Source organism: Rhinolophus sinicus, chromosome 3, assembly GCF_057876585.1.
Source record: "Rhinolophus sinicus isolate RSI-liver-muscle chromosome 3, RSI-T2T, whole genome shotgun sequence".
Classification (NCBI taxonomy): domain Eukaryota; kingdom Metazoa; phylum Chordata; class Mammalia; order Chiroptera; family Rhinolophidae; genus Rhinolophus; species Rhinolophus sinicus.
Window position 1 is genome coordinate 178,543,380 of NC_142503.1, and position 24,720 is coordinate 178,568,099.

Here is a 24,720-nt window from a genome sequence, read left to right on the forward strand (position 1 = left end):
TAAGATGGGAAGGCTGCCGGTGGAACAGGTTTGTGTAGAAAATTAGAAGTTTGATTTTGAATACAGTCAGTTTATTTGAGATGCCTATAACTTCTTATCCAAATGAGGACATTTTTCAAATGAAAATGGGGTGCTACCACGTTTCCCTGCAAATAAGACACCTAGCTGGACAATCAGCTCTAGTGCATCTTTTGGAGCAAAAATTAATGTAAGACCCAGTATTATATTATATTAATTATAGTATAGTATAGTAAAATAAGACCGGGTCTTATATTAATTTTTGCTCCAAAAGACGCATTAGAGCTGACGGTCGGTCCCCCTAGGCCTTATTTTCGGGGAAACAAGGTATTGATGATAGTAGGCATGAATCAGGACTGACCTGGGAAAACTGGGCTACAAAGCCACCCTATGTTTAGACATCTGAGTCGTGGGGCTGTGGAGTATGTGAGTGTGGAGAGGAAGGGTGGTAATAAAGCTATCAGTGTGTGGGGGGATTTAAGGTGAGGAATGAAGGGAGACAGTGGAGAGATAGAAGGATTGAGCTCTGGGCCTTCCAGGGCTTAGAGGAGCTGGATCCTGCCATCATGGCACCTGATCTACCTGCCTGTACTAGTCTGTTTACGTGTGTCTCCCCTACCCTGCTAGACTATGAGCTCCCTGAGGAGACGGGTTTCTGAGACTCACGTCTATATTCCCAGAGCCTAAAAGAGGAGCACAGCAGGCACTGTTTGCTGTGTGAAGGAGGTGACCAAGTACAGTTCAGAGGAGTACAGGAACATTTATCAAGAGGTACTATGCTTGGGGCTGCCGGTTAGCTCAGTTGGTTACAGTGCGTGGTGCTCGTAACAAGGTTGCCGGTTCGATCCCCGCATGGGCCACTGTGAGCTGCGCCTTCCACAACTAGACTGAAACAACTACTTGACTTGGAGCTGATGGGTCTTGGAAAAATATAAAATAAATAGAAGTTAAAAAAAAAAAAAGGTTCTATGCCCAGCCACAGAATCCAACTTTATAATCCCTTACTCTGAAGCGTAACTCATGAAGTGCACAGATCTACTGAAGAAACAGGACCTCTTTGAGCCCTGTCAGAAAGTGCTACTGAATTTGCTGCACTAAATTTGGTCCTCAGTGAAATCATGACTCTGTCTTTCTAGGTAACATTTCCATTTGTCTAGTCTGATATAAACAGTTTACTTCCTAAAATCCCTTGTTTTGGGACAAGGAGGGAAAGTTAATGTGCCACTCTGAAAGCTGGTTCATTTTTTAATTAAATACGGTGACAGCTCACTTATCTGGCACCATCCCTAGATCCCTCGTGTGTATACAATAGGCACAGACCAAAAGAAAACAAAGACATCTCTGAGCATGAGCAACACTAAAAAGAGCTAAAATGAGTCAAAAGATAAGCTGAAATATAATTTGTTGTTCACCAGTCACAAGAAAGAAGTAGCTACAAAAATCAAAAAAGTTCAGAAGGGGATACAGGAAAGAGAGTGCTAAAGAGAAAGAAAGAAAAAAGAAGGAGGGAAGGAAATGTAGACTAGCAGAAGTGGCAGTGAAGAAGAGAAGCCGTGATGGGAGCAGAAGATGCTGTGGAGAAGAAATAGCTATGAGAGGAAAGAGAAGAAAATTCGGTTAGACCAGTTCAGAAGGCTGAGACACGGCCCTTCACACCTCAGCCGTCTCCATGCGCATCACTGCAGTGCAGCTGACCCCCACCAAGGGGCAAGGTTAAGTCATGTTGTTCTCCTTTCCAGCCGCCTAGCCAACTTTTACTGAAACCCACGTGCTGCTGAACAAGGTATATATATGTGTATACACACACACACACACACACACGCACGCACACACGCACGCACACACGCACGCACACACGTAGTAATTCTTAAAACATTTTACAAAAAAAAGTTAAAATCAAAAAAGTTAGGACGTAGAATATTAACCTGCCATTATCTAGAAATCTGACTTTTTTAAAACAATCACCATGTTAGATACATGAAAAGTTAATGAAGCTCCATATGCACAACGAGCCACCAATTTAATACAAAGAAAAAGATAAACATATGATCCAGCTACACAAGTAATAGGTCCACCTCTTTCCCAACCAAAAATGAAAACACAGCCATCCACCCAGAAAGCCTGAAAGGATGGGTACGGACTCACCATCAGTGGCAGCAATGGTAAACTCATCACCGCAGGAGACCCTGATCACTTGCTTTCCCCCGAGGGGTCCCCCCAACAGGTTGATTCCTAGACGCTTTTTATAATTCCCAATGCCTAGCTGTCCACACTTATTGCAGCCAAAGGTCAGCAGCCGGCCTCGCTCTGAGAGAAAAGCAAAAACAAATAACCAGGCACAAATGGGTCATGGAACCGAGGGAAAACGCAGCCAATGCAGAGTTCCATGAAGTAATTTCTGGCTGTGAGAGGGCATACATGTATAGAAACACGAAGCTAGCCACACGAGCCTGGCTATAGGGCAGCTACGGTATCTAAGACTGAGACCAATTAGAGTCAGGAAGTGACTCAATATTGTATTTTCTTTCTACTACCGTATTTAAATATAGAAAATGGGTACTACCTAACTTAGAAAACTTACAGACGTGCTAATTAGAGACAATAGTTGCATGGAATTACAGGTGTGGCATTCTCATTAAGGCATGTATTGATCATGCATTTATAATGATTATCCACAAAACACTTACTCGAATGCCTTAATTTGTTAATAAGATCACACTGGGTACTAGGGGTAAATGAGGATAACGTATATACTGTTAAGAAAAGTTAATACTTGATAGGAAAAGGAGCCTGAACCACTAAGACCCTGTGCATACGATTGTACGTACGTCTACTCACCATCAATAGCAGCTGTGTGAGTCTTGCCTGGGGCAATTGTACGGATCTTATAAAAGGACAACTGTTTGGCCAAGGTAAAGGAGGTCGTGTAGGTAACTTCGTGATATGCCTAAGACAAGGTAAAACAAAAGTGGGGACTCATGAGATAAAAAATGGAGGGGTAACAGGTCCAGAATGTTATCATGGTGACCAAAGGCCTTTCAAACAAATTGTGGAAAAACTTGAGATTTCATCATGCTACTCAAAACAGTACGCAATTTAAAATTTATGAACTGTTTATTTCTGGAATTTTCCATTTAATATTTTTGGACCGAGGTTGACTGGGTAACCAAAACTTCGGGAAGCAAAACTGTGGATAAGGGAGGACTACTATAAAGGTAATTTTGAAAATGCCTTTTCAAACCACACAGACACCCTTCCCAAACATGCTCCGAATTTGTACTCTCCCATTTGAGAATCACTACTTCAGAGTGCTTTAAAAATTAATTATGTTTTCCATTGAGTTAGGGAACTTGTCTCTTAATTTGATTCTTTAAAAAAATGATAAAAACTCATCATACTAACACTAAGAGAAGACTAAGACTTAACAATGGTGGTGAATTTCATGACATCCTTGTAAGAGGTGAATGGTAATTACATTTAATAAACACGTACAGGATCAGTGATTTAGGAGGAATAAACCTGAAAAATTCTCCAGGGAGGTGATGCATGGAAAGGTGTTTCTTTTTATGTTGATTTTCTTGTACCTAGTTCAGTGATAAGATACAGCCTGAATTCTATTACTTGATCCTTTGTAGTCAATTTATTTATTGAAGTATAACATACTGTAAAATATTGCATAGCTTTTTTTGGTATGCATTTTTGATACATTTTTCTGTATGCATATAAAACTACTTCCCACACCCCATTCCTATCATCCTAGAATCCATCTCCCACCACTTCTGTTAATACCTATGCCTCTCCTCTCAGAAGTAACCACTATGTTAACTTCTGACATTGTAAGTTAAAAGCTTGCTCTTAAACTTCATATAATTGGAATTATATAGTATGTACTCTTGTGGCTGGCTTCTTTTGCTGAACATAATGTCTGTGAGATCCTCACCTTATTCTTAAGTCAAATTGCACAGTCACTAACCAGTAATCGCATTCCCAAAGAAGTTCTGACAATGCGGTTAGGACACCAAAGGAGGTACTCACTTCATGGTTGATGATGCCAGACATGCACTGATTCAGACCCAGTTTGTTGAACTCATTGAGTCCACAGGCCAGTACTTTGCCGGACTGGGTCAGCAGAAATGTCCCATCACAACCACACTGAACTGCAACAATAATCAAGGCCTTGGGAACATCCACCTGTAAGAAAACAAAAATCCCCCACACATAACCTCTATTAGGAAAAAACCTTCAGATCCTTTCAAAAGTGACATCCTACATTTAGTAGAATGACTACAGGGAAGTAAAGGTTGCTTTATTTGCTTCAGATTCGCACAATAGCTTAGAGGCCGCTGTTTTCAAGAGGAAGCTCAAGTTTTATAATAAAGTAAAAAGCCATTCCAGGTCGGCGAAACAGATAAGTCAGGTCCAAGTTTCTTTTACAATAGGTCCTACTCAGAACTCCTCAGATAACACTGGGAAAGGAGAAGCTTCACTCCATCGCTGATTTTGTCCTCAGCTAGAAGGCCCCGGGACAATTACAAAAGAAACTCAGTAGTCCTGTGGGGTCCCAGTCTGGTCGTACTATAAGTGAGGTGACAGAGTACTGAGGTACCAGCCAGGACTTCCCGATGCTCATGTCCCTCTGCAGCTAACTAGACAGGGCCAGAGAATGATGGGGGAATGTGATGCATACCTGAAAACTCAAACCTCAAAGTTTCTACTACAGCCTTTTCAGGAGAACAGGAATAGCCAGGAATCCCATTGAGAATGGTCCCATAAATATTTAATTTTTTTAAATGTAAATAAACATTGTTAACAGAGAATGGTATAGTCAGTTACAGTCAACCTTCAAGTGGGCAAGCCTGTACCCTACGGTGGGCGTGAGAGATGTGACTGTGCTCTTCCCTCAGCTGGTTTCAGCTTCTGTGCCAGCTCCTGCAGTGCCAGCTCTCACAGTGATGAGAGTAATTAGCTATTATGTTTCATACATGATCCCTAAATACAAACTATTTCATATGGTGTACACCTGTAGAAACAGGAGGGGAAAATGGCTGTGTTGGGTTAAGAGGTAGTATATTGCTTTTCAGTATCTTTCCAAAGAATTTTCCAGGGTGTTTTAGTTCGATGGGACTTTTACACTGTACTAGCTGATTTTAGCTCTCATCCCCAAGTAAGATGTGACTCCAGTGTTCACAGTGGCTGTATCCTTTCTCAACTTTTTATGATTTAGTCAGATGACAAGTGCTGAAACAGGAATCCTGGATTGTCAATGTCCCACATAGGAAATATTTCTGAAACAAACGCCTTGAAATGAGGAGTCAGGGAAAGAAGACATATTACTGGAGTCTACATGACCTAGATAGTCTTTAGGAAGAAGTTGCTTCTAATTTTACCTTTTGTGGTGTATAATAATCCTCTTCTGAATCCAAACCCAGTCTTCCTGGGACACACATAAGAAAGGAAATCATTAAAATGAGGATCTTCTTCCCAATGAAAACATTCTATAAGATTCTCTTGTACTGAATTAACACTTCGCAAGGAGAGGCTGCATGACGTGTTTAGATGCACACGCACTTGAAGGCAGGTTGTGTGCCAGGGAACACGCGGACCGAGACAGGACTGCACCTACCATATTCGCCACAGCCCCAAGAATAGACTTCTTTGTTTCGTGTCAAAACCACCACATGATTATCTCCACAGGAGACCTGCTCCACGGGACTGGTCAGGAAGAAGTTCAGCTGCATGGGTTCTAGTACTTCAGGGCCGGCAACCTTGTCCACCCCCATGCAGCCATAATAATCAGATCCAAAGGCATAAAGCTGACCCTCATCTGCAAAAGGAAAGCAGACCCCATCAAAGGAATGACTTGTTTCATCCAATCAGAAAGCGAGGCAGGACTGGAATGAGGACGCCCTCCGGCAAAGATCTCCTCTGAGATGATTACACCAGGGGTCTCCAGAGGAGAGACTGTGCAGGTCTAGAGCTGTTCGCATTTAGGGGTTCGTGCGTACTGTTAATAAGTTTTTTAAAAAGTGGTAGTACCTGTGTTTCCCCGAAAATAAGACCTAACCAGAAAAGAAGCCCTAGCATGATTTTTCAGGATGCTCATAATTTAAAATAAGCCCTACCGTATTTCCCCAAAAATAAGACCGGGTCTTATATTAATTCTTGCTCCAAAAAACACATTAGGGCTTATTTTATATTACAAGCATCCTGAAAAATCATGCTATCATGCTGTGGCTTATTTTCCGGTTAGGTCTTATTTTCGGGGAAACACGGTATTAACATGTTAGAAAGGCTTACACTTTTACTGGGGCCATCTCTATTGTATAGAGAAAAAGAGAAGTACTAAGGCATCAGAAAGTGAGTAATGTTCAGACCAAAACTAAATTTTAGCTCTTGATTCCTGATTTAGTGTTATCCATACTTGACTAGGTGGTGAGGTTATTTTTCCCCACACCTGGGATATATACAACACATTTTTCCTGATCCCACCTCTTCTCTGTTATCAACCTGCCTTCTCCTTGCTCATCACCCCCTAATACTCTAGCAAATTGTTGTTATTAATGTGCATATCTGATCATTGTCTTTGGTTCTTTGAATACTGTTTTTTATTGTAAAATCCCAAGTAAAACTGCACAATATTAAGTACAATACCCCACATTCAATACATTTGGATGCTCTCTGCTGACGGCTTACCTGTCACACAGACAGTGAAATCATCACCACACGACACCTGATGGATAGCTTTGCCTTGCAGCTTCTCCACATGCTTTGGCTGTCGGTAGGAGGCTTTGTCTCCATGGCCCAGCTGACCATGGAGTTTAGTGCCCCCTTGCATGTTCTGTGAAATAAAGAGATCTTGTGAAGTTTTAACTTTTCATGCCAGAAGCTAATCATCATTATAACTTCTCATTAAGGAAAACAGTAGGAAAAAAATCAGCTGGAAATTTAGAAATGAAAAAAACAATGGGTAAGGGAATTAAACTTTTTGATGACAGGTAGTATAAAACCCCTGCCAACAGGTAAAGATTTAAAAAGTATCCAGATTGATATCCATCATGCCTCAAAAGGACATAGTTCCAATTTTTCTTTCTCCTTCAAGTCTAAGGTAAACCATTTAATTATGGGTGATGGTGAAAAAAAAAAATTCTTTATATAGGCTAATTTATTTTCTGCAGGAGTACAGTCTCTTGGAATCTTCACTAGATGTTTTACAAATTTTGGTAACAGTTGCCCAGAAATATGGAACAGTTATAAAGAATCTGGCTACCTCAAAGAGGCTGCTATATAGCACTGAGAACAGTCCTAAATGACTTTCCAACAATTTATAGAGGTAAGTCTTTCTTTTCATTCAGTAACTCAACTGTAAGTCCTTATATAAATGGTTTTTAGGCACTCATTTCACCCTATGTCTGGCAGCCCACCCAGGCGCCAGTTCCTTAAGGGACAGTATTTTAGGAAATAACAAGGGAACACTGTACAATAGAGGCCAAGCCATCCATTCATTCTTTCAATCATCAATTGAGGTTTTCTACTCTATCATACACTGGGGATAAAATAAAGCCTGTCCTCATGGAGCAGTTTTCTGAAATTACTGGAAAAAATGAGCTCCCTCAGGAAGAGGAGGAAGAGTGAAAACCAAGGGCCTAAGACAAGGTCAGGTAAAGGAAAAGCAGCCTAAAACAAGCCTGAGAAGGCACAGTTGAAGAAACAGGAGGAAAGCCAAGGGAAGACAGAGCTTCAGCAAGGAGGGAGTGGTCAACTGTATCAAATGCTGCTGGGAGATCAAGCAAGGTAAGAACTTGCTTGTAAAAAGCATCTTAGTTTCCACAATTTATAGGTCATTTTGTCAAGAGTAGTTTCAATGGAATAGCAGGGATGGAAGCTGCACTGTATGTGAATAAGAAATGAGTGGGAGATGAAATAGACAGCAAATACAGGTATCTGTTCAAGACGACGAGGGATAGGGTGGAATCTAGAGGGGAACAAAGGAATATCCTACTCAAGATATACCTAGCCACCTTCAAACACTGATGGAGGTCTTGGCATTTTCTTGACATGGTACACTGCTTCATTTGTTTGGAAAGCTATTTCACAGACACTAGTTGCTCTGAACCTCATGGTAACAGAACAGACTAATTAAGTGACTTTCTGAAATCACCGAGCCATAAACCAGAGAGTCTAGTCTCCTGAGTCCAAACTTAGCGCCCTTTTAATTCTGTCCCTCTCCTGTTCATTCATTTATTCAAAAAACATTTACAAGAGACCTAATAAGTACCAGGCTTTGGGCACACATCAGTGAATTCTAAACAAACAACAAAATCACTCTCTCAAAAGAGCTTACATTCATTCCGTCACCCCCGCTCCCACTGCCGTAGCACATGCTCAGCTGACAAAATACTTAGACATCCAGGGCCCAATAAACAATTACACTTACGTCACTGTTCTAAAGTACTTAGCTTTCACTTACCACCCAGGTGTACAGTTCCTTCTCCACTGTGACCACAGCAAAGTGGGTATTCCCTGCACACACCTGCCGGGCACTACAGCCACTCTTGATGACATCCAGTTTCTGGGGAGTGGATTTCCCACCACCCCAAACATACACTTCACTGGTTCGTGATGTTACCACGGCAATGGGTGCTTCAGTCACTGTGCTTGACCTGCCAACAACCCCCAGAACAAAGACACATTTAACATCAAAACTGCACCAAAGAAAAATGCTTCCAGTCTTTTCCCTGAGAAGAACTGCCAATTATGGTATGAGAAAGTATGTTCTTTCTCGACAACTTATTTCAACCCTCTATCATAGCAGGCTTCGCAATGCCTGCCTCAGGGCTTCATCACAGCGCAGCCAGATCAGATTCCAGTCTGGTCCATAACACCTACACTTTTCAACTTTTCACCATCCATCATAGTGATGATGTCCACTTTAGCACGAGGGTGAAATTACAGCTTTCTTTTTCTCGGAAAAGACTATCTGACATTTACGCAGACGTTGGCTTCTGAAAGGATGCCAAAGGCTAATTACTGGGATCAAACAATGCACAGACCCAACAAAGAAAGATCCCCTGGTGGTAATTTAAGACATATTACTTTTCAAGAGTCTCTTGAGCATACCTTGGTCTCTTTGTAGGTGCATTAAGCAGTGTGACTTTTTCCTCCATCTCTCTACCAAAAGAAAGGCAAAGATATGAGCGAAATAATAGGTTCCTACATTGCACCAGTGTCTGTTTAATACATTTCACAGATTTAATCCTCTATAAACCATATGCCTCCTACAACATTATAATATCTTAAGGAAAGTATCTCAGTACAACTCAAACAGTTATATAGGCCTGGCTTTAGACAATTCATTAAATACAAGGGGGCCAGCAGTTTGGGGCCATTTGCTTTCTATCGCCAAGAAATGTCCCAGGCTGGAACAGAGAACCGTGAGGACCTCTGACGCACTTTCTAGAGTTCCTCGCAACATCTCCATCTAGTCTGCCCACTGACTCTCCAAACTCAGCATCTCTAAATCTCCGCTCATTGTCTTTCTCCCATACAGCTTTTCTTCCTGACTCTCCTATTTCTGTAACTGCCACCCTCCAGTCTCCCAGTGAGCGAGGCTAGAAACCCCAGTCATCTCTGACTCAGTTCTCTCTCTTGCTTCAATATTCACGTTTTACAGATCCTACCTATACAATGCCCTTTATACCCACTCTCCTTTCCAGTCTCACCTCCTTCGATCTAGGCAGATTTACTTCCCACCTGGCCTATAGCAGCACCTCCCAACTGGTCTCAGCACAGTTCCAATCTACTTTAATCAGTCTTATACTGACTTAACACTGATATTAGCACTGCTAAATAACTTAGGCTTATCTCTCATCACATGAACAGTCCTCTCATAACCATCCAATACTTCTGTACTATCTCTTGAAGTAAGCACAAATTCCTTCATTTGGTACTCAAGATTCTCTGCCTACCTTTCCAGCTTGCCTTCCTTCTACTATACCCCATGTTTTAGCCCAGGGTTAAATCAATCGTAGCTCAATTCCTGGGGTGGTACTTAGACATCAGTATTTTTGGAAAGCTCTTGACGTGTTTGTTGCTCTTGAGAGCCCCAAGTCTAGAAGCACTAATCTAGCAAAACAGGACTTGGTGTTTCCGGAATATGTTCTACAACTTTCCGTGCCTGTGCTTTACCTGGAAAGCTCTTTGTCTTACGTTTTTCCATCAAAGTACAAAGTTCTAACAAAGTCCTGCATGTAAATACACAATTATCTCAATACAAATTGCAATTAAAAATTATCAATGGAAATATTTAAATAAGAGATTAAAGTAGTGATTACACTCTTGGGAATTAAGTCAGATAAAACATTTAAATATGCTTCCTCAGCTCCAACGGGTGATACTGCCTGGATATACACACAGATCATAAAAGGAAGGTCATGCACAGTAGTTTATCTGGAATATGACACATAATTCTAGGCACTAAACGCTGTTCTGAAAATGAACCAGACAAGATGAATTAAACAACACAATAGAATAAAGGTACTAATGAAAAAGAAAAGATTGTGGAAATCTAAAGGGCAAGACTTGAAAAAGAGCATAGTAAATGTTTGAATATTGGGAAGGTATAGAAACAAAGAACTGGTAGGGAAGGATGAAGGGAAGTAAGACAAAAATAGTACAAAAGGATCAAATACTGACTAGAACATTTAAGAAAGGTTAAAGAACACTTCTTCAAACAAATTAGGGTTTGAAGCCTCCTCTAGGAAGTGAGGGATAAAGGGCCTCCTTCCTACCTCTAGAGCCCTCTAACACAGAACAAATCTCAGGAAACAACTTGTCAGGGCTCAATCAAGCTCGACTTTGGGAAATGGGCAAAAGGTATCTGAATAGGACCCCTCCAGCTCTAACCTACCATCTAAAGGAACACCTTAAAAAAGAAAGGCCTGGTCCAAATCTATACCACTATCTAACAATTGTTAAGTACCTTGTGCCAGGCCCGGGGCTGAGCACTTTATTTGAATTACCTCCTTTAATCCTCACCCTACCTCACTTTAGAGAGGAGAAAATTAAGGAACAGAGATGTTAAATAACTTGACAAAGATAATAACAGAACTCAGATACAAACCTAAGGATGTTTCAGTCCAAAGCCCCCCTCTCTTAACTAATACACTCTACTGCCCCAACTCTAGAGTAAAACTCACAGACGAGGGGAGCACCGCAACCTAGGGTCTCATCAGTATAAATTTAGAACAAAACAGCACTGGCTAAGGAAGTAAAATTCAGAAGCTACCCTCAAACAATGCAAGCGGAGATGTCGGTAGAAAGTAGAATGGCCAAGTCAGGAAACACCACCCTCTCTGTGGTACTCTGATCAAGCCTCTAACAGTTAACCACCTACGGAAAGACAACAGAGCAAATTCTTTGTATTTTACCTCCTGCGTTTTCTGAGAAGGGGATGATCTAGCAATTCATCTGCAGTGGGTCTCTGCTCAGGATCCTAAAAAGTACAAATGGCGCTAGTTTTAATTTAAAGGGAATGGGCAAAATGGGATCTAAAGAAGCATTTTACTTCCTCTAGAAGGCTGTTGGTTAATTATTCAAAGACCACCATTTGTTATCCCTTTTGTTTCAAAAAACATAATTTCTTAAGTCATGTTTCATGCTTATCTCATTATCACCAACACTGTACGTGAATGAAAATGTGCTTTACTCATTTGCTCAGTTAGGACAGTAGCTCTTAAATTTCAATATATACATAGTACATAATAAGCTTGTTACAAATAAAGATTTCTGGGTTTTGATCACGGAGATTTTGATGTAGTCTGTCTGGGGTGGGGCCCAGGGATCTTCATTTTTTTACTTGTAAACCCCTCCCCCATTCCCTGGCGATTCTAATGCTTGTGGTTCATGGACCATACTTTGAATACTGACCTAGAGCTACAGTGCAAGGCAGACTGTGAAATATGAAAACTATGAACATTCTGCACATTAAGAACTCTAAATTACCTATGACTATACTTTTATAAAATCAAGTTACAAAAATTAATCATCACAAAAATGAAGCTAAATTTAAATGGTAAAGTCATTTTCACAAATTAGTAAAGAATTTGCTGGCTGACGCACACAACTATCAATTGCCAACGCCCGTTCTTCTGGGTACAGCCACAAATACATCCTAGCTGGGGCGTGGATGTGGTTTTGTGCAGGTTCTCCTATGTCAGACCCCAAACACTAAAGCTGGGAGGGAAAACACTAAACTGAAATCAATACGTAAGTCACACTTACCTGGTCGAGGCACGCATGGACCATTTGAATCAGCTCCAAAGAGTACTGGCTAGAATCAACTTCCATGGCCCGGATTCCTTGTACAATCTTCACACACAGGTTGAGTGGATTCTATGAGAAAATGATTGCATTGTTCTTGGTTTTACAAAGAAGACATTATTATAATCTACCAGCCGGGGCTCTGAGATGTCTGTGAGTATTTAAAGAAGTGGTAATGGTTCTGCCTTAGGTCTGACTTTTTTTATAACTATTAGTATGCATCAGCAAGCAATGCTTAGGGATGCACTGCTGCTATCAGACGGAATGAAGCCAACTGGCCAACATGGAGATACGACTATGTGCTAATAGCATAATACTCAGAATATATTATAATCTGACCCTTCAACTGAATCCCAAGAAAAAGGAAAGTAAGGTTAGCCATGCTTCTTGGCTTTAAGTACCTCCTTTGCCAACTAATTTGCCTCCTAATTTATATTTCCTAATAATGGTTATACAGGTGATACTCTGCTCCAGCAGACAAGGTAGTGAATAATAATATGATAATGACAATATTATTATAATACTATCAAAACCTTTATTGAGAACACTATGTGCTAGACAGGCATGTTATATATTTGATCTTTTTCAACCACTGCAAACACCACAGAAAGAGGTTGTTATCATTACCAATTCAGAGATGTAAAGTAACTTGTCCAAGACTACAGATAGTAAAAAAAGGAGCTATAATTCCAGTGAAAATATGACTCCAAAACTCATTTTTCTCGGACTAGTAGCATCAGCATCAGCTGGAAGCTTTCAGCCCTACCCCAGACTTACTAAAACAGAGTCAGCATTTTAACAAGATGCCCAGGTGATTTCCTACATGTATTAAAGTTTGAGAAGCACTGCTTTACAGTGGACTTAAGAAGAAAAAATATTTAAAGGGATCCATAAAACAATAATAATCTTTAATAAGAGTCAGTGAATAACTTTTCATAAAAAAGATCAAAACACTTTAATATTACATAATTTGCCTTCGCTTTTAAAAAATGATATAGCTGAAGCACAGGAAGGAAATGGCTTATCTAAACTGTAGCATCACATCGTTGATCCTAGAGCCAGTTTTAAAATTATAGTTAACAAATTTCAAGTACAGTGCTCAAACTGCTTATGATTATTTCAAAGGGAAATTCAAGTTGGAGATAAATCTAGTCTACAGTATTTTAATAATACACGACTAAAGTTGTTATTTTTGCCTACACTTGATTTCAGTTCAAGAAACTCAGGGATAAATGAAGTTGATTCCCTCAATCAAGTTGTACCACTTACAAGGAGAATGTGGGGAAAACACATCAACTTACTGTAGCATCAAATGTTCTCTTTAGTGTAAGCAGTTCAAAAATGACACAGCCTACTGCCCAGATATCAGACTTGAAATTATATTTTACTCCTTGGCAGAGCTCTGGTGACATGTAATATGGAGTTCCCACGAGCTGTACAACAAAGAAAACAAAGAGTAACTTCTTTTCTGAGGTAACCATATTAATAGTTCAACAACTAAGTTCAATTTCCCAGGAACTAGTACTAACAACCATAAAGCATTCATCAGCATATTCCATAGTGGTTTTTATGAGATGATGCCACAATGGGGAGAAATCTTATTCGCATCAAATTTCTTGGGCCCCTTAGAAAGGAACAATCTCTTTTTAATCTTAATCTCTATAGTAAAGGCACTATGGTAATTTGGGAGCCGCGACAGTTCTGTGAGGCCTAGATCACAGAGGCTATGGGCAGTCAAGGCCCACTGAAGACTTCATACAGATAAAGACATACGGAGGAGAAGTTCCCCAAGGGAAAAAAAATAAAACCCAAAAAACCAGCAGTGGGGAAAAGATAGCTGAATAAAGGGGTTAAAAGTTCTAATCGAAATGCATAGTAATGAAACTTTTTAAACGGCTCAATTTGACGTTTGTAATACTAATAAAGCTAGTGAATTTATTTCAAATATGGAAAAGGTTTCTTGAATTCAAAAATGGGTTTGGAAATAAAAAATGTCCTGAATGGAGGTCAAGTCTCTCCCAAGAGAGATGAGGGCCCCAGAAGTTCTAAGAAAACTGACAGCCATCTTGAATCAGCAAATACTTTTTCAGATGGCTTACATGGCATTTATAAATTTTCATATCAATTCCATCTTTGCATTTAACTGGCTAAGAAAAGTCAAATCTTGGATTTGTCAGATTATTCTTGATGAGAAAAATTCATATACGGACAGGACTGCTTTCTCAGAAGCTCCATTTGGTGCCATCATATAAATGCAGACAGAGTCCCTGAAGCAGAGACTCCCAAGCCTGGCTGTCAGCATCCTTGGGGGCATTATCTCAACACTATCAGAAAAACATCATCAGAACAAAATTAACTGCATTAATTTATATTTTCAAGTTCTTTTAAGAACAGAGCATTGTGAAACCAGAAGAGTAATGACTGGGTGTTAGAATTCTTAACAGGATGTTATCACTATCCTAACAGGATGTTATCACTATATATCAAGACCAACTTGCGTCCACTCTTCACCAATGGTATTTCTTAGGATCAGGTGAGAAAGGAGCCCTGCAGTTAAGACTGTGTGATATCAAAAATCAGACTATTCTCTGGGCATCAGCCTTTATTTGTAATACAGGGCTTCTGAACCAGAAGAATTCAAAGGAGATGTCTAACATCCTCAGCTCAAACATTAAATAAAAGATAAAGTGAAATCTACTTAAGATCCTAGGCTGGAGAGAAAGGTAAAGCATTTTATTGCTTGAAAGATTCTAGTCAGTGCTAGAAAGGGCCATGAGGTCAGAACTGTAATGTGAACAATGACTCTTGAGTGAACACCTGAGCATATAAATGCCCGTTACCGAGCCAAAGGAAAAAGACTCCTGAAGACTTGCTTTGTAAGCATGGAGAACTGGCAGGAATACTGAAAACAGCATGTGAAATTTAGGGAGTACAGTTATATCTCATGGTGCTGGAAAGGAAAAGAAAGAAAAAAAGTACGACAAGGGCAACACATACTTACTGTCTCAGCCATGGAATACTCAGAATTAAGTTTCTTTGCTAGTCCATAATCTCCAAGTTTTATCAGGTTTGCCTTGGTCAGAAAAATATTTAATGTCTTTATATCTCTGGAAAAAAAAAAAAGATGCTGCACAGTAAGCCCATATAGTCAATTATTTTGTCTTAGCCCCACCATGCCCAGGATTAGTACAGAATAAAAATGAGTGTGTCACCACTGCTCAGACTGTTATTGGATCTCAAAGAGTGGCCATCACTTGCACACGCACTTTAACACTAAAAAGGACACTTGGGAGAAGTGGAGGCAGAGAACTAAATCCTCCTCCAGGGCTTCACAGCACACCTAGTCTCCCACACCACCAAAGCCCATTAGGAAAAGTTGAGAATGTCAGACAAACAAATGGTGTCCCAGGTAATTATAATTCCTATAGGGTGCACTGCCTCTTCAATTACCACTTATGCCTGGAATTTAGAGGTAGTCAGGCAATTTTAACACTTGGTTGCAAAGTTTCAAATCTCTTAAGAAAAGAGAAGAGGCTATATGTCCCCACAGCAACATGATAAGGCTGTGTAGATCACCTAAATAAAATCACTGGCTATTTTTCTCAAGATGAATTGACCATATGTAAAACAAATAAACTGTGCCTGGTCCACATTCTGGCTTCCTTTATTGAAAGAGGTGAATAAAAAAATCAGAACAATATTTTTTGTAACTTGTGAAAAGAAAATAATATGCAACAGCAGCCATTCAATAGCAATCAAGAAATATGTTAACAACAGACCAACAAAAAAAGAAATACTAACAGTTTCAACATTAATCTCTAGCAACGGCCAATGACTCAAGAAGGATATAACGATGTGGAAATGTTTATAATAGTTCTCTCCTATAGCTAGAAATGAATAGAAAGCTGTTTCTCCCCTCCCAAAGATCTAGTAAAATTGCACAGCTAATTATACAAACTAAAGAGGTTTTTTATTTAAATTAAAAGAACTTAATTATAGAATTAAAAAATAATTGCCAAGTATTATTGCTCAGAGAAAGCATTTACTATGAATTCCAACCAATGTAATACCACTTCTCATAGTGGCTTCTAGACTTTACTGATGAATTAATGTAATGAAATGAACTCTAAAATATCTCTTAAAGAAATGACTGAGCAGTACTTAGCTACTGAGGAAATTGTTCCTAGATCACAAACATGGTTTAAATTCAGGAAGTAAAACTAACACCCCTCGTTATTCACTATTTCCTTTCTAAAATATACCAATGTAAAAGCCTTGACTGCTTAATCAAGAAAATAACAGTGGTGATGGAAGATACCCAAGGTGGGGGTTGGATTGGTGGGGAGGAATCCATCCCATAGTTTTTAACTCATTACCTATGAAGGATTCCAGCTTTATGGATACAGCTCACTGCTGAAACGATCTGAAATAGGTACCACACCACCATCTGGAGAGAGAGAATAAATTATATCTGGACTGGAAACAAACAAAAAAATTCCATTTAAACACACACACACACACACACACACACACACACACACAAAAAGGAAGCTACAACCAGAGGTTATGATTCAACATGATTTGACATCTCTTGCTTGTAGGTTGAGTAGGCAAAGAAAAGTGGTAGGGGCAAAAAGAAAGAGCAGGTCACATAAAATAGTTCCAATGTCATTATAAAATATAATATGATGAAACAGACTTGTGGAAAGAAATCCAGGAAGAATGCAAAGGTATAGAAAACTGGGCGTACCAGTATGCAGTAATAGAACCAGGAAAGAAAGCCCATAGAGAATCATGTGGAGATAAACCGTTTAGGAAGCAGCTATAGACAGCTTCCTTGTTAGAGGTTTCCTTTCTCATGAATAGCAACCAGAGCCTGGAAGGAGTCTGAACAAAAGGAAAAAAACACTCTTCATTGTTGGAAGAGTTAATACAGAACCAGAATGCAATACATTATAATTTTAGCTTCCTTCCATAGAAATGTGAATTACCTCTTCCTCAAACAACTTGTCCTTCTGACGAAGGATTTTGTCATACAGGTTCCCTCCTGCAATTAAACAAGAGACAGGTTTGAATTACTTAACAGATAAAAGATTGGCTCCTGAATCTACTAGGGTTTTAACAGGTATCACAAGGAAATGAAAGATTCTGCTTCTTCTCCAAAGGAAACTATTTCTTCCCTCTTGGCTCTTCACATGAGTATAAAATTCTTCCCATCGCTCATGGACTGTATTAGAAATATTCTTCAAAAATTCCCCTCGCTAGAAGAGGCTCAATACAAAAACAGGAAGTATGACATTTTTGAAAAGATGAGAGTAAAGACCATTCCTAGGAAATCAGAGAAATTATCTTGACTGTCTTTAAAATCAGATGATTTTCTTTGAAACTCCTCTTAAAGGAATTGTAATATTTTTTTAACTCTCAGTGTGACTACTAGAACATTTGGGTTACACCTGTGATGCATTGTTTTGTATATACAGGTATATATCAGACTTCTTTTTCCTTCTATTTAACATTGAAAAGGTTTCCTGAAATTTAGGGTACACCTTAGAATGTTTCCAGTCATTACTCCCTTTACTAATTCACTCATTCCTGTGTAGTAAATCTGAATTTGCTTCTCTTTCCTTTATCAAGTACTACAGATTGCAAATGATCATGGTTCATTTTATTTCTTACCCACAACTATAACACTTTAGCCCTGGCTATATTTCACAGCTTCTTTCCCCCCGTAATTTAGTAACTCAGAGTTTCAGTAAGTGTACCATTTGTTCTATATCCTCCTGACCACAAAGGAAGTTAACTACTTAAAGCTTCTGCTACTTCAAAAATCTCTACTATAATCTTGTACACTGAAGGTTGATCAGAACCAGGCACAATCATGGTATACAAGAGTCTAGACAAGAAAGTTAAGAGTCTAGGAGCTTTCTCTTAGAGATTTAAGTGAATAGCTGGGACCTCTTTAGCATGCAACGTAAGAAAGAACTTTGGGGATTCTCTTATGTAGTAAGAAGAATAATAGCTAGTACAGTATGTATCAAACATTTGCTATTTACCAAATGTTTGGTATGTGAAGAGCTTTACAGTCATGTAATATAATAACCCTAGGAGGTAGGTACTGTTATCAACAAACTCATATTGAAAGGAGGAAGCTGAGACACAGAAAAGTTAAGTTTCTTGTGCAATGTTACAGAGCTAAAAAGTTGTGAAGCTCGGATGTGGGTTCAGAGTCTATTTCTTAACAATTAGGTCCAAAGAAATCAGAGACTAGATAAATAAGGCCATGCTTTACTATGCTATCATTTTCATTCAGTTATGATCTTTGGACCACTTTTTAATAGGATAACTTTGGCTGAAGTCAACATAAATCAATATCACCTGTAAGATTTCATTAACTATTACATCAAGCCACACTACGCCTTTAACGACTAACTCACGCCATTTCATAAGAAAAAAACTTGAAAAATGAATAGAAAATCCAACTGAACAAGTAATTTGAAAATGGAACTATAATTACAAGGCATAATTTAAGTATGCAGGGGGGGAAATCACTCCTTTTATTTTGTACATCACATTTTGTACAAACTCTCCAGGGCCTGAACTATTTCTCTTAAACTCAAGACATTCATTTAAAGTTTTTATCACTGTGTATGCCTTTTCTTTTTCCGTCCGCCTCAAGGTAAGTAAGGGCACAAGAATGTATTGCCAGAGGAAGTCCCACCGAATTCCACCTTACCATTACAATATTCCAGCTCAATGAGCAGGGTGGTATTGTCCATGAAGTGATTGTAGTAGGCAATAATATTGTCATGCTGCAGCAGCGCCAGAATAACAACCTCATTCAAGGCGTCACGACGCTCCTTCTCAGACAGTCGGATCAAATCAACTTCCTTCCACACAACCAATGAGTCATCCTACAACACAGCAATAGAGGTATCGTGCTTTTCTCCTCCCTGGCAGCAAATGAATCCACACACGATCTGTAAACCTAGAAAGAAAACTTCCTAGATGGGCAGAGACTGACTGCTTTTACTTTTTTTCTTTAAACAAAACATGAACAGACTTTAAAGGTTCTGTATACAATTGAGCATCGTTATTTACTGTAGGATATTAAGATGCTATTACATTGTTGCTACATTTAATATGCATTATGTCAATTCCAGGTAAAAATGTGGGATGGAAGTAGATCTCAAAGATTATGTTGAGGGACATTAAGACAGATTGTTAGTCATGATGAGAATTGTAATAGGGCTAGAATGTTGGAGAAATAGAGAACTGGAGAGTGGTTACCTACAGCTGACCACAGATGCTTGTAAAATAGAAATACTAAATTTGCCTCTAATTTTATAAAATTAGATTTCTCAAGTGGTTTTCATTTACCCTTTCTGGATAAAAATAAGTCATGACTGACAGCTCTGGGTTCACTTAACTCATGCTGCCCATTTTGTAACTCTATCTCCTGTCACTTTTATGCATCATGTTTTTCTCTATTCATGAAAACTCAACCTGCAGCTCCCAATATGCATTCACTTTTATATCTCTAATTCTTTACTGATATTGCTCCCCAGATCAGGAGCACCCCCACCTAAATTACTCTCCCCATCCTCTAGAATGGCTCTGCTAGGACTTTAGAACTTTTTTGGGAAGGTCCTGATGAGCTTTCTGCTGTACATTTATTCAATGCAACTACTCCCTTAATTTTCCGAGTTCATACACTGAAACGACACTTGTGCATTCATTTATATACACATACAACTTAAATGCTATTTGTTTACTAACGGAGCCAACTTGTCTTCCCACTGAAATACAAGCTTCTTGAGGGAAAGGTTTGCTTCTAATTAAACCTTCGTAAATTCATAGATCTAAAAATATTTGGTGATATGGATGTTACGCAGTTTGGGGAAGTGTAACCAAATTTCACTTAAAAAAATCTCTGTAATCAAGTTCAACATAAAAATGAAAAGGCTTGGGCAAGGAGATGTAAAACTCCATTCTAGTCCAAGACTTACTTCTAATTTAAGCTAGCAAGTCACTTGAATATAGTCTGTTTTTTTACTATAAAACAGGAATACTAATGCTTATCTCCTTTCTCATATTGAGTACAAATAAGAAAACAGAATACTAACACTAACATCATACATTAATGTGGCATTATGACAAAAAAGAACACTTAAAGATATTCTCTTGCAACCACCTCCATCTTTTAGCCTTAAAACTACGCTAGTTTGGAACACACACCAGAACTCCAGATGGCTCACTGATGGATGAATCACGTTCAATAACCCCAGCATGTTCTCTCATTAAATGCTTAACTATTCTAAAGCTAAAGTTTTAAGACGTGAATGACCAAAATCAGTTTATGGTTAGTTTTTGCAAGTAGAGTCACCACTGCAAGGTTTTAGATCAGTCTTCATTCTGAACTTGGGGGTCAGCTATCCATGAATCTCTTCAAAGGATATGTATATGTGAAAATGTGGATGGGGTGATTATATTTACATTAGGTTCTCAAAGGGGTCCTTGTGCCCTCTAAAGTTAAGAATTAACGGCATAGAATATACCAAAGAAGTATTTCCCAGGCATAAACGCTGCTGGGTAAACGATCTCCCTACTCTTCAAGAAAAATTTCCAATTGAGTGTTCACATCTGAACTTAAAGACAATGGCAAAGAGCAGAATTGCCACTGATGTGGGAATTTTGAAGCTATGCCCGTCTTCCCCACCATGACCTTGGAGAGCTGAGAGGAAATAATTTTGGCAACACTTTAACATGGACCACTTTATAACTTACAGTTTGCAAAGCACCTTTGTTTAAGTCTCAAAATAACCTTTAAGAATAAAGATTATTTTAAGGTAGTTATTACTAATCCCATTTTATAGATGGGGAAACTAAGGCTAAGAGAAGGTTCAATGACTTGCTCAGTTCCCCGGGTTAAACAAAAACGACCAGTAAGTAAAACCAGTGATGTAACGAATCCCTAGTGCCGGTGACTTGGAAGAGTGGTGGAGCGGACCCTGGGACGTATACCCTGCGGGCACCCAAGCACTACGAGAGGACCAGTCGCAAGACGCGGGGAACGCGGGGCTGCGGAGGGGCTGGGGCGGCCGGAAGCGGGGGCCGCTACCTCCGTGCGGCGGTACAGCGTGGCCTCCCCGAAGGCGCCGCGGCCCAGGACGCGGATGGGGATGTAGTGCAGCTCCTCCTGCTCCGGCGCGCCGCCGCCGGCTCGCGGCCCCGGACTGGCGCTGGGCCCCGCGCCCGAGTCCCCGCCACTCCCGGACTCGCTCCCGAAGTCCGAGTTGATGGAATCGCAGTGTCGTTCGTACTCGCCCAGCACGGACATGGCGGCGGCCGCAGGACCGGCCTGCGCGTCCCTGGTGGCTCTTGCCGTGCTGTGCTTCTCTTCTTGCTTCAGATGCCTCGCTTCTCCGTCGGCCCTGCAACCCGGCGAGGTTCCATGGTGGCGCCTTCCCCCTGACCCGGAAGCGGTTCTGGGTACTTCCGGCCCAGCAGGGTTTTCTCCGCCTCCGCTGGCCCACTTGCTGGGTCTCGGGCGCCACGGCTTTCTTCGCTTTCCACCCGCGTGGAAAGTGAGGCCTTCGCGAGGGTTGGCGGGTGCGTGGTAGCGACCACGTGGAACCGAAGGGCTCTGGCAGGAGCAAGGAGGTCACCGATGGGTCTGTAAGACCACTTCCCCGATCCCTGGCCTGGTCCCCAGACAGCTTCCAGGTCCAGATTTCGTCCTGTCTCATCTTGGCGACAGGTCCATCTGAAGGGCAGTGACTGGGCAAGCAGTCCCTTCCAGTGTTGCACAGCGCTCTTTGTTTAGAGAGTTATTCTAGTAAGCGGGAATATTTGCCTCCTGTCGTCTGTCAGTGGGCCTTATTTCTCCCAGAACTACCCTAGGTCCCTTCCTCTTACACACAACTCCAAAAATATTTTGTCAACTCCCCTGAAACTCTCTCTTCTCTTTTTCCAGACTTAACATTATTCTTCAGCGCGTCTTTCCAAATCTGTAACCATTTAATCTCCTGGAACATTCTCTGAGCGCTAGGTACCACTGTATTTGCTGGGTGGAGAATCCGCAATAAGATGCTCCTTGCCCTCAAGTAACTGGAAGTATTGCAATACAGTCGAAAAACGTGTTCCATTAGTTGCGACTTTAGGCAACTTCACATCTCCAAGCTTTTTTTTTAATCTGTAAAATTGTGGGAATCTGATCAGAGATAACAGCAAACATTTATAGTGTGTTCCTAGCACAATGCTAATGTTTTCTTTCCATGTATCATCCTACTTAATCCTATTGTTCCCATTCTATAGAAGGAACTGAAATACTGGAGGTTAAGTAACCTGCTCTGTGTTACACAGCTGGGAAGGGGAGCTGGGAGTCAAACCCAGCAATCTGGTTCCACACCTTTCCTAGAGCAGGATGTGTTGGGGCGAAGAGAAGATCATGTAGCCGGAGGCCAAGATACATGCTAGGTAGAAGGAAGACAGGTCCTCAGATATAGTTTCATAGTTTGGCTTTTCCTGTGGGCAATGGAAAATTATGGGAGGTTTTTAAGCAGGGGAGTATATGATTAGGGTGACTGTCCCGATTTGCTGGGGAAGTCCCGGTTTACCCCTTTTTCCTCCCCAGCATAATTAATAGAGCCTTCTTTTGCTCAAGTGCCCAGCTCAGACAATAAACAATATGATCACCTTACAGATGAACAAAGTTATATTTTACAAAGAACTCTGACGACAATGTGGAGAACAAGACTGGACTCAGGGAGACCAGTTAAGAGGCAATTTATATGCTAAAAAAAGAACAGGCACTGAGGTACTATCTCTGTTAGTGGAGAGAAGATCCAGACTTAAGAACTCCATCTAAGGAACATTTATTTAGACTTTATGATCAGTTGGGATGTGGTTGGTGTGGTACATGTAAGACTCTAGGAGACACTTGCAGGGTTTTTACTAGGTGGATAGTGATAGCAAATAGGGAGAATTGATATAATGGGGTGAGGGGTGTGAGGACTAAGGAGTTCACATTCCTCTGACTTCTTCACAGTTCATAAATATTCCTTTTAAAGTATGACATCACACTGTGCCTAACATTCCACATCAGGTCTGAATAGGAGAGTACAAGGGAAATTTGTATCTTCTTTGATCTAGATCCAATATTTCTATTTTATTAGTGCACCAGCCTTCATACTGATGGTCTTCTTATACTGTTCCCTGTACTTAACTGTTTTCACATTCAATCCAAAGTAACACAGCCCTTCCACTAGATCACATCATGCATTATTTTCTTCACAATGCTAATCTGTAAAATATGGATGTCTTGTTTATTGTTTACTTTTTTAATTATCTCCATTCATTAGAATATAAGCTCCAAGAGAGAATTTTGTACTCTTGGACACAGTTCTGTATCACCAATGCCTTGAAAAGTGCTTGATATGATAGGTTTAAAAATGATTTGTTGGGGCCCGCCCAGTGGCTCAGGTGGTTAGAGCTCCGTGCTCCTACCTCCGAAGGCTGCCAGTTCGATTCCCACATGGGCCAGTGGGCTCTCAACCACAAGGTTGCCAGTTCGATTCCTCGAGTCCTGCAAGGGATGGTGGGCTGCGCCCCTGCAACTAGCAATAGCAACTGGACGTGGAGCTGAGCTGTGCCCTCCACAACTAAGACTGAAAGGACAACAACTTAACTTGGAAAAAAGTCCTGGAAGTATACACTGTTCCCCAATAAAGTCTTGTAAAAAAAAAAAAAGATCTGTTGAATGAGTATCAGGTCATTATCTTATATATATCTAACACTTTTTAAACCTAAATGGAAATCTTGACTGATAACCCATTAAATTTTATTTTGTTGGTTTCATTCAAGTTCTATATTGTGGAGAGATTTTTGAATTTTCATTCATTCAACACATACTGAGTACCAACTTGTGCTGGTGCTGGGTTACAAGGGAGAACAAAGTAAACATGGTTCCTACTCTCATGGAACTTGCAGTCCATGTAACAGACAGATGAGGCAATTATAAGGATAATGGTGCATAAGTTACAGGATAATTATAAAGAAAGTACAAGTATTATTAGGAGGGGCATCTTTCCCAGCCAAACTTGCTGGGTTAGTGAAGGCTTCCTGGAGGAATATCTAAAATATTGTCAGTAATGGCTAAATAAAGTAGGGAGATCATTCCAGATAGAGGCCATTCCATCTACCTCCTCCTATTAATTAGATGGCATTTTGAGGATAAGTATTGCTTATTTATTCGGGTCTACTCCAGAGTTTAGCTCAGCATATTAAACAGGATATTCCATAAATGCTTTCTTGAGTTAAAAAGAATGGAAAAAGCTGTTACTTAAAATCAGAAATGTTGACTTTCAGAGAAACTGAATAATCAGC

General features: G+C 40.2%; 1 protein-coding gene across 2 annotated transcripts in view; it reads right to left on the bottom strand.

The window, feature by feature from the left end:
- Positions 1–21,820, bottom strand: part of NEK9 (NIMA related kinase 9) — a 34,712-nt gene extending 12,892 nt beyond the window's left edge. For both annotated transcript variants that reach the window (XM_019733565.3, XM_019733564.3), the window contains exons 1-16: positions 21,455–21,820; positions 19,070–19,247; positions 17,328–17,383; positions 16,713–16,783; positions 15,338–15,443; positions 13,638–13,769; positions 12,298–12,408; positions 11,445–11,509; positions 9,136–9,186; positions 8,486–8,678; positions 6,712–6,856; positions 5,642–5,842; positions 5,406–5,452; positions 4,054–4,209; positions 2,857–2,965; positions 2,164–2,325 (exon numbers count right to left, since the gene is read on the bottom strand). In XM_019733565.3, coding sequence (XP_019589124.2) covers positions 2,164–2,325; positions 2,857–2,965; positions 4,054–4,209; positions 5,406–5,452; positions 5,642–5,842; positions 6,712–6,856; positions 8,486–8,678; positions 9,136–9,186; positions 11,445–11,509; positions 12,298–12,408; positions 13,638–13,769; positions 15,338–15,443; positions 16,713–16,783; positions 17,328–17,383; positions 19,070–19,247; positions 21,455–21,673 — 2,002 coding nt within the window. In that variant the 5' untranslated portion in view covers positions 21,674–21,820. The remainder of the gene's footprint in view (positions 1–2,163; positions 2,326–2,856; positions 2,966–4,053; positions 4,210–5,405; positions 5,453–5,641; positions 5,843–6,711; positions 6,857–8,485; positions 8,679–9,135; positions 9,187–11,444; positions 11,510–12,297; positions 12,409–13,637; positions 13,770–15,337; positions 15,444–16,712; positions 16,784–17,327; positions 17,384–19,069; positions 19,248–21,454) is intronic.
- Between the last annotated feature and the right edge of the window lie 2,900 nt (positions 21,821–24,720).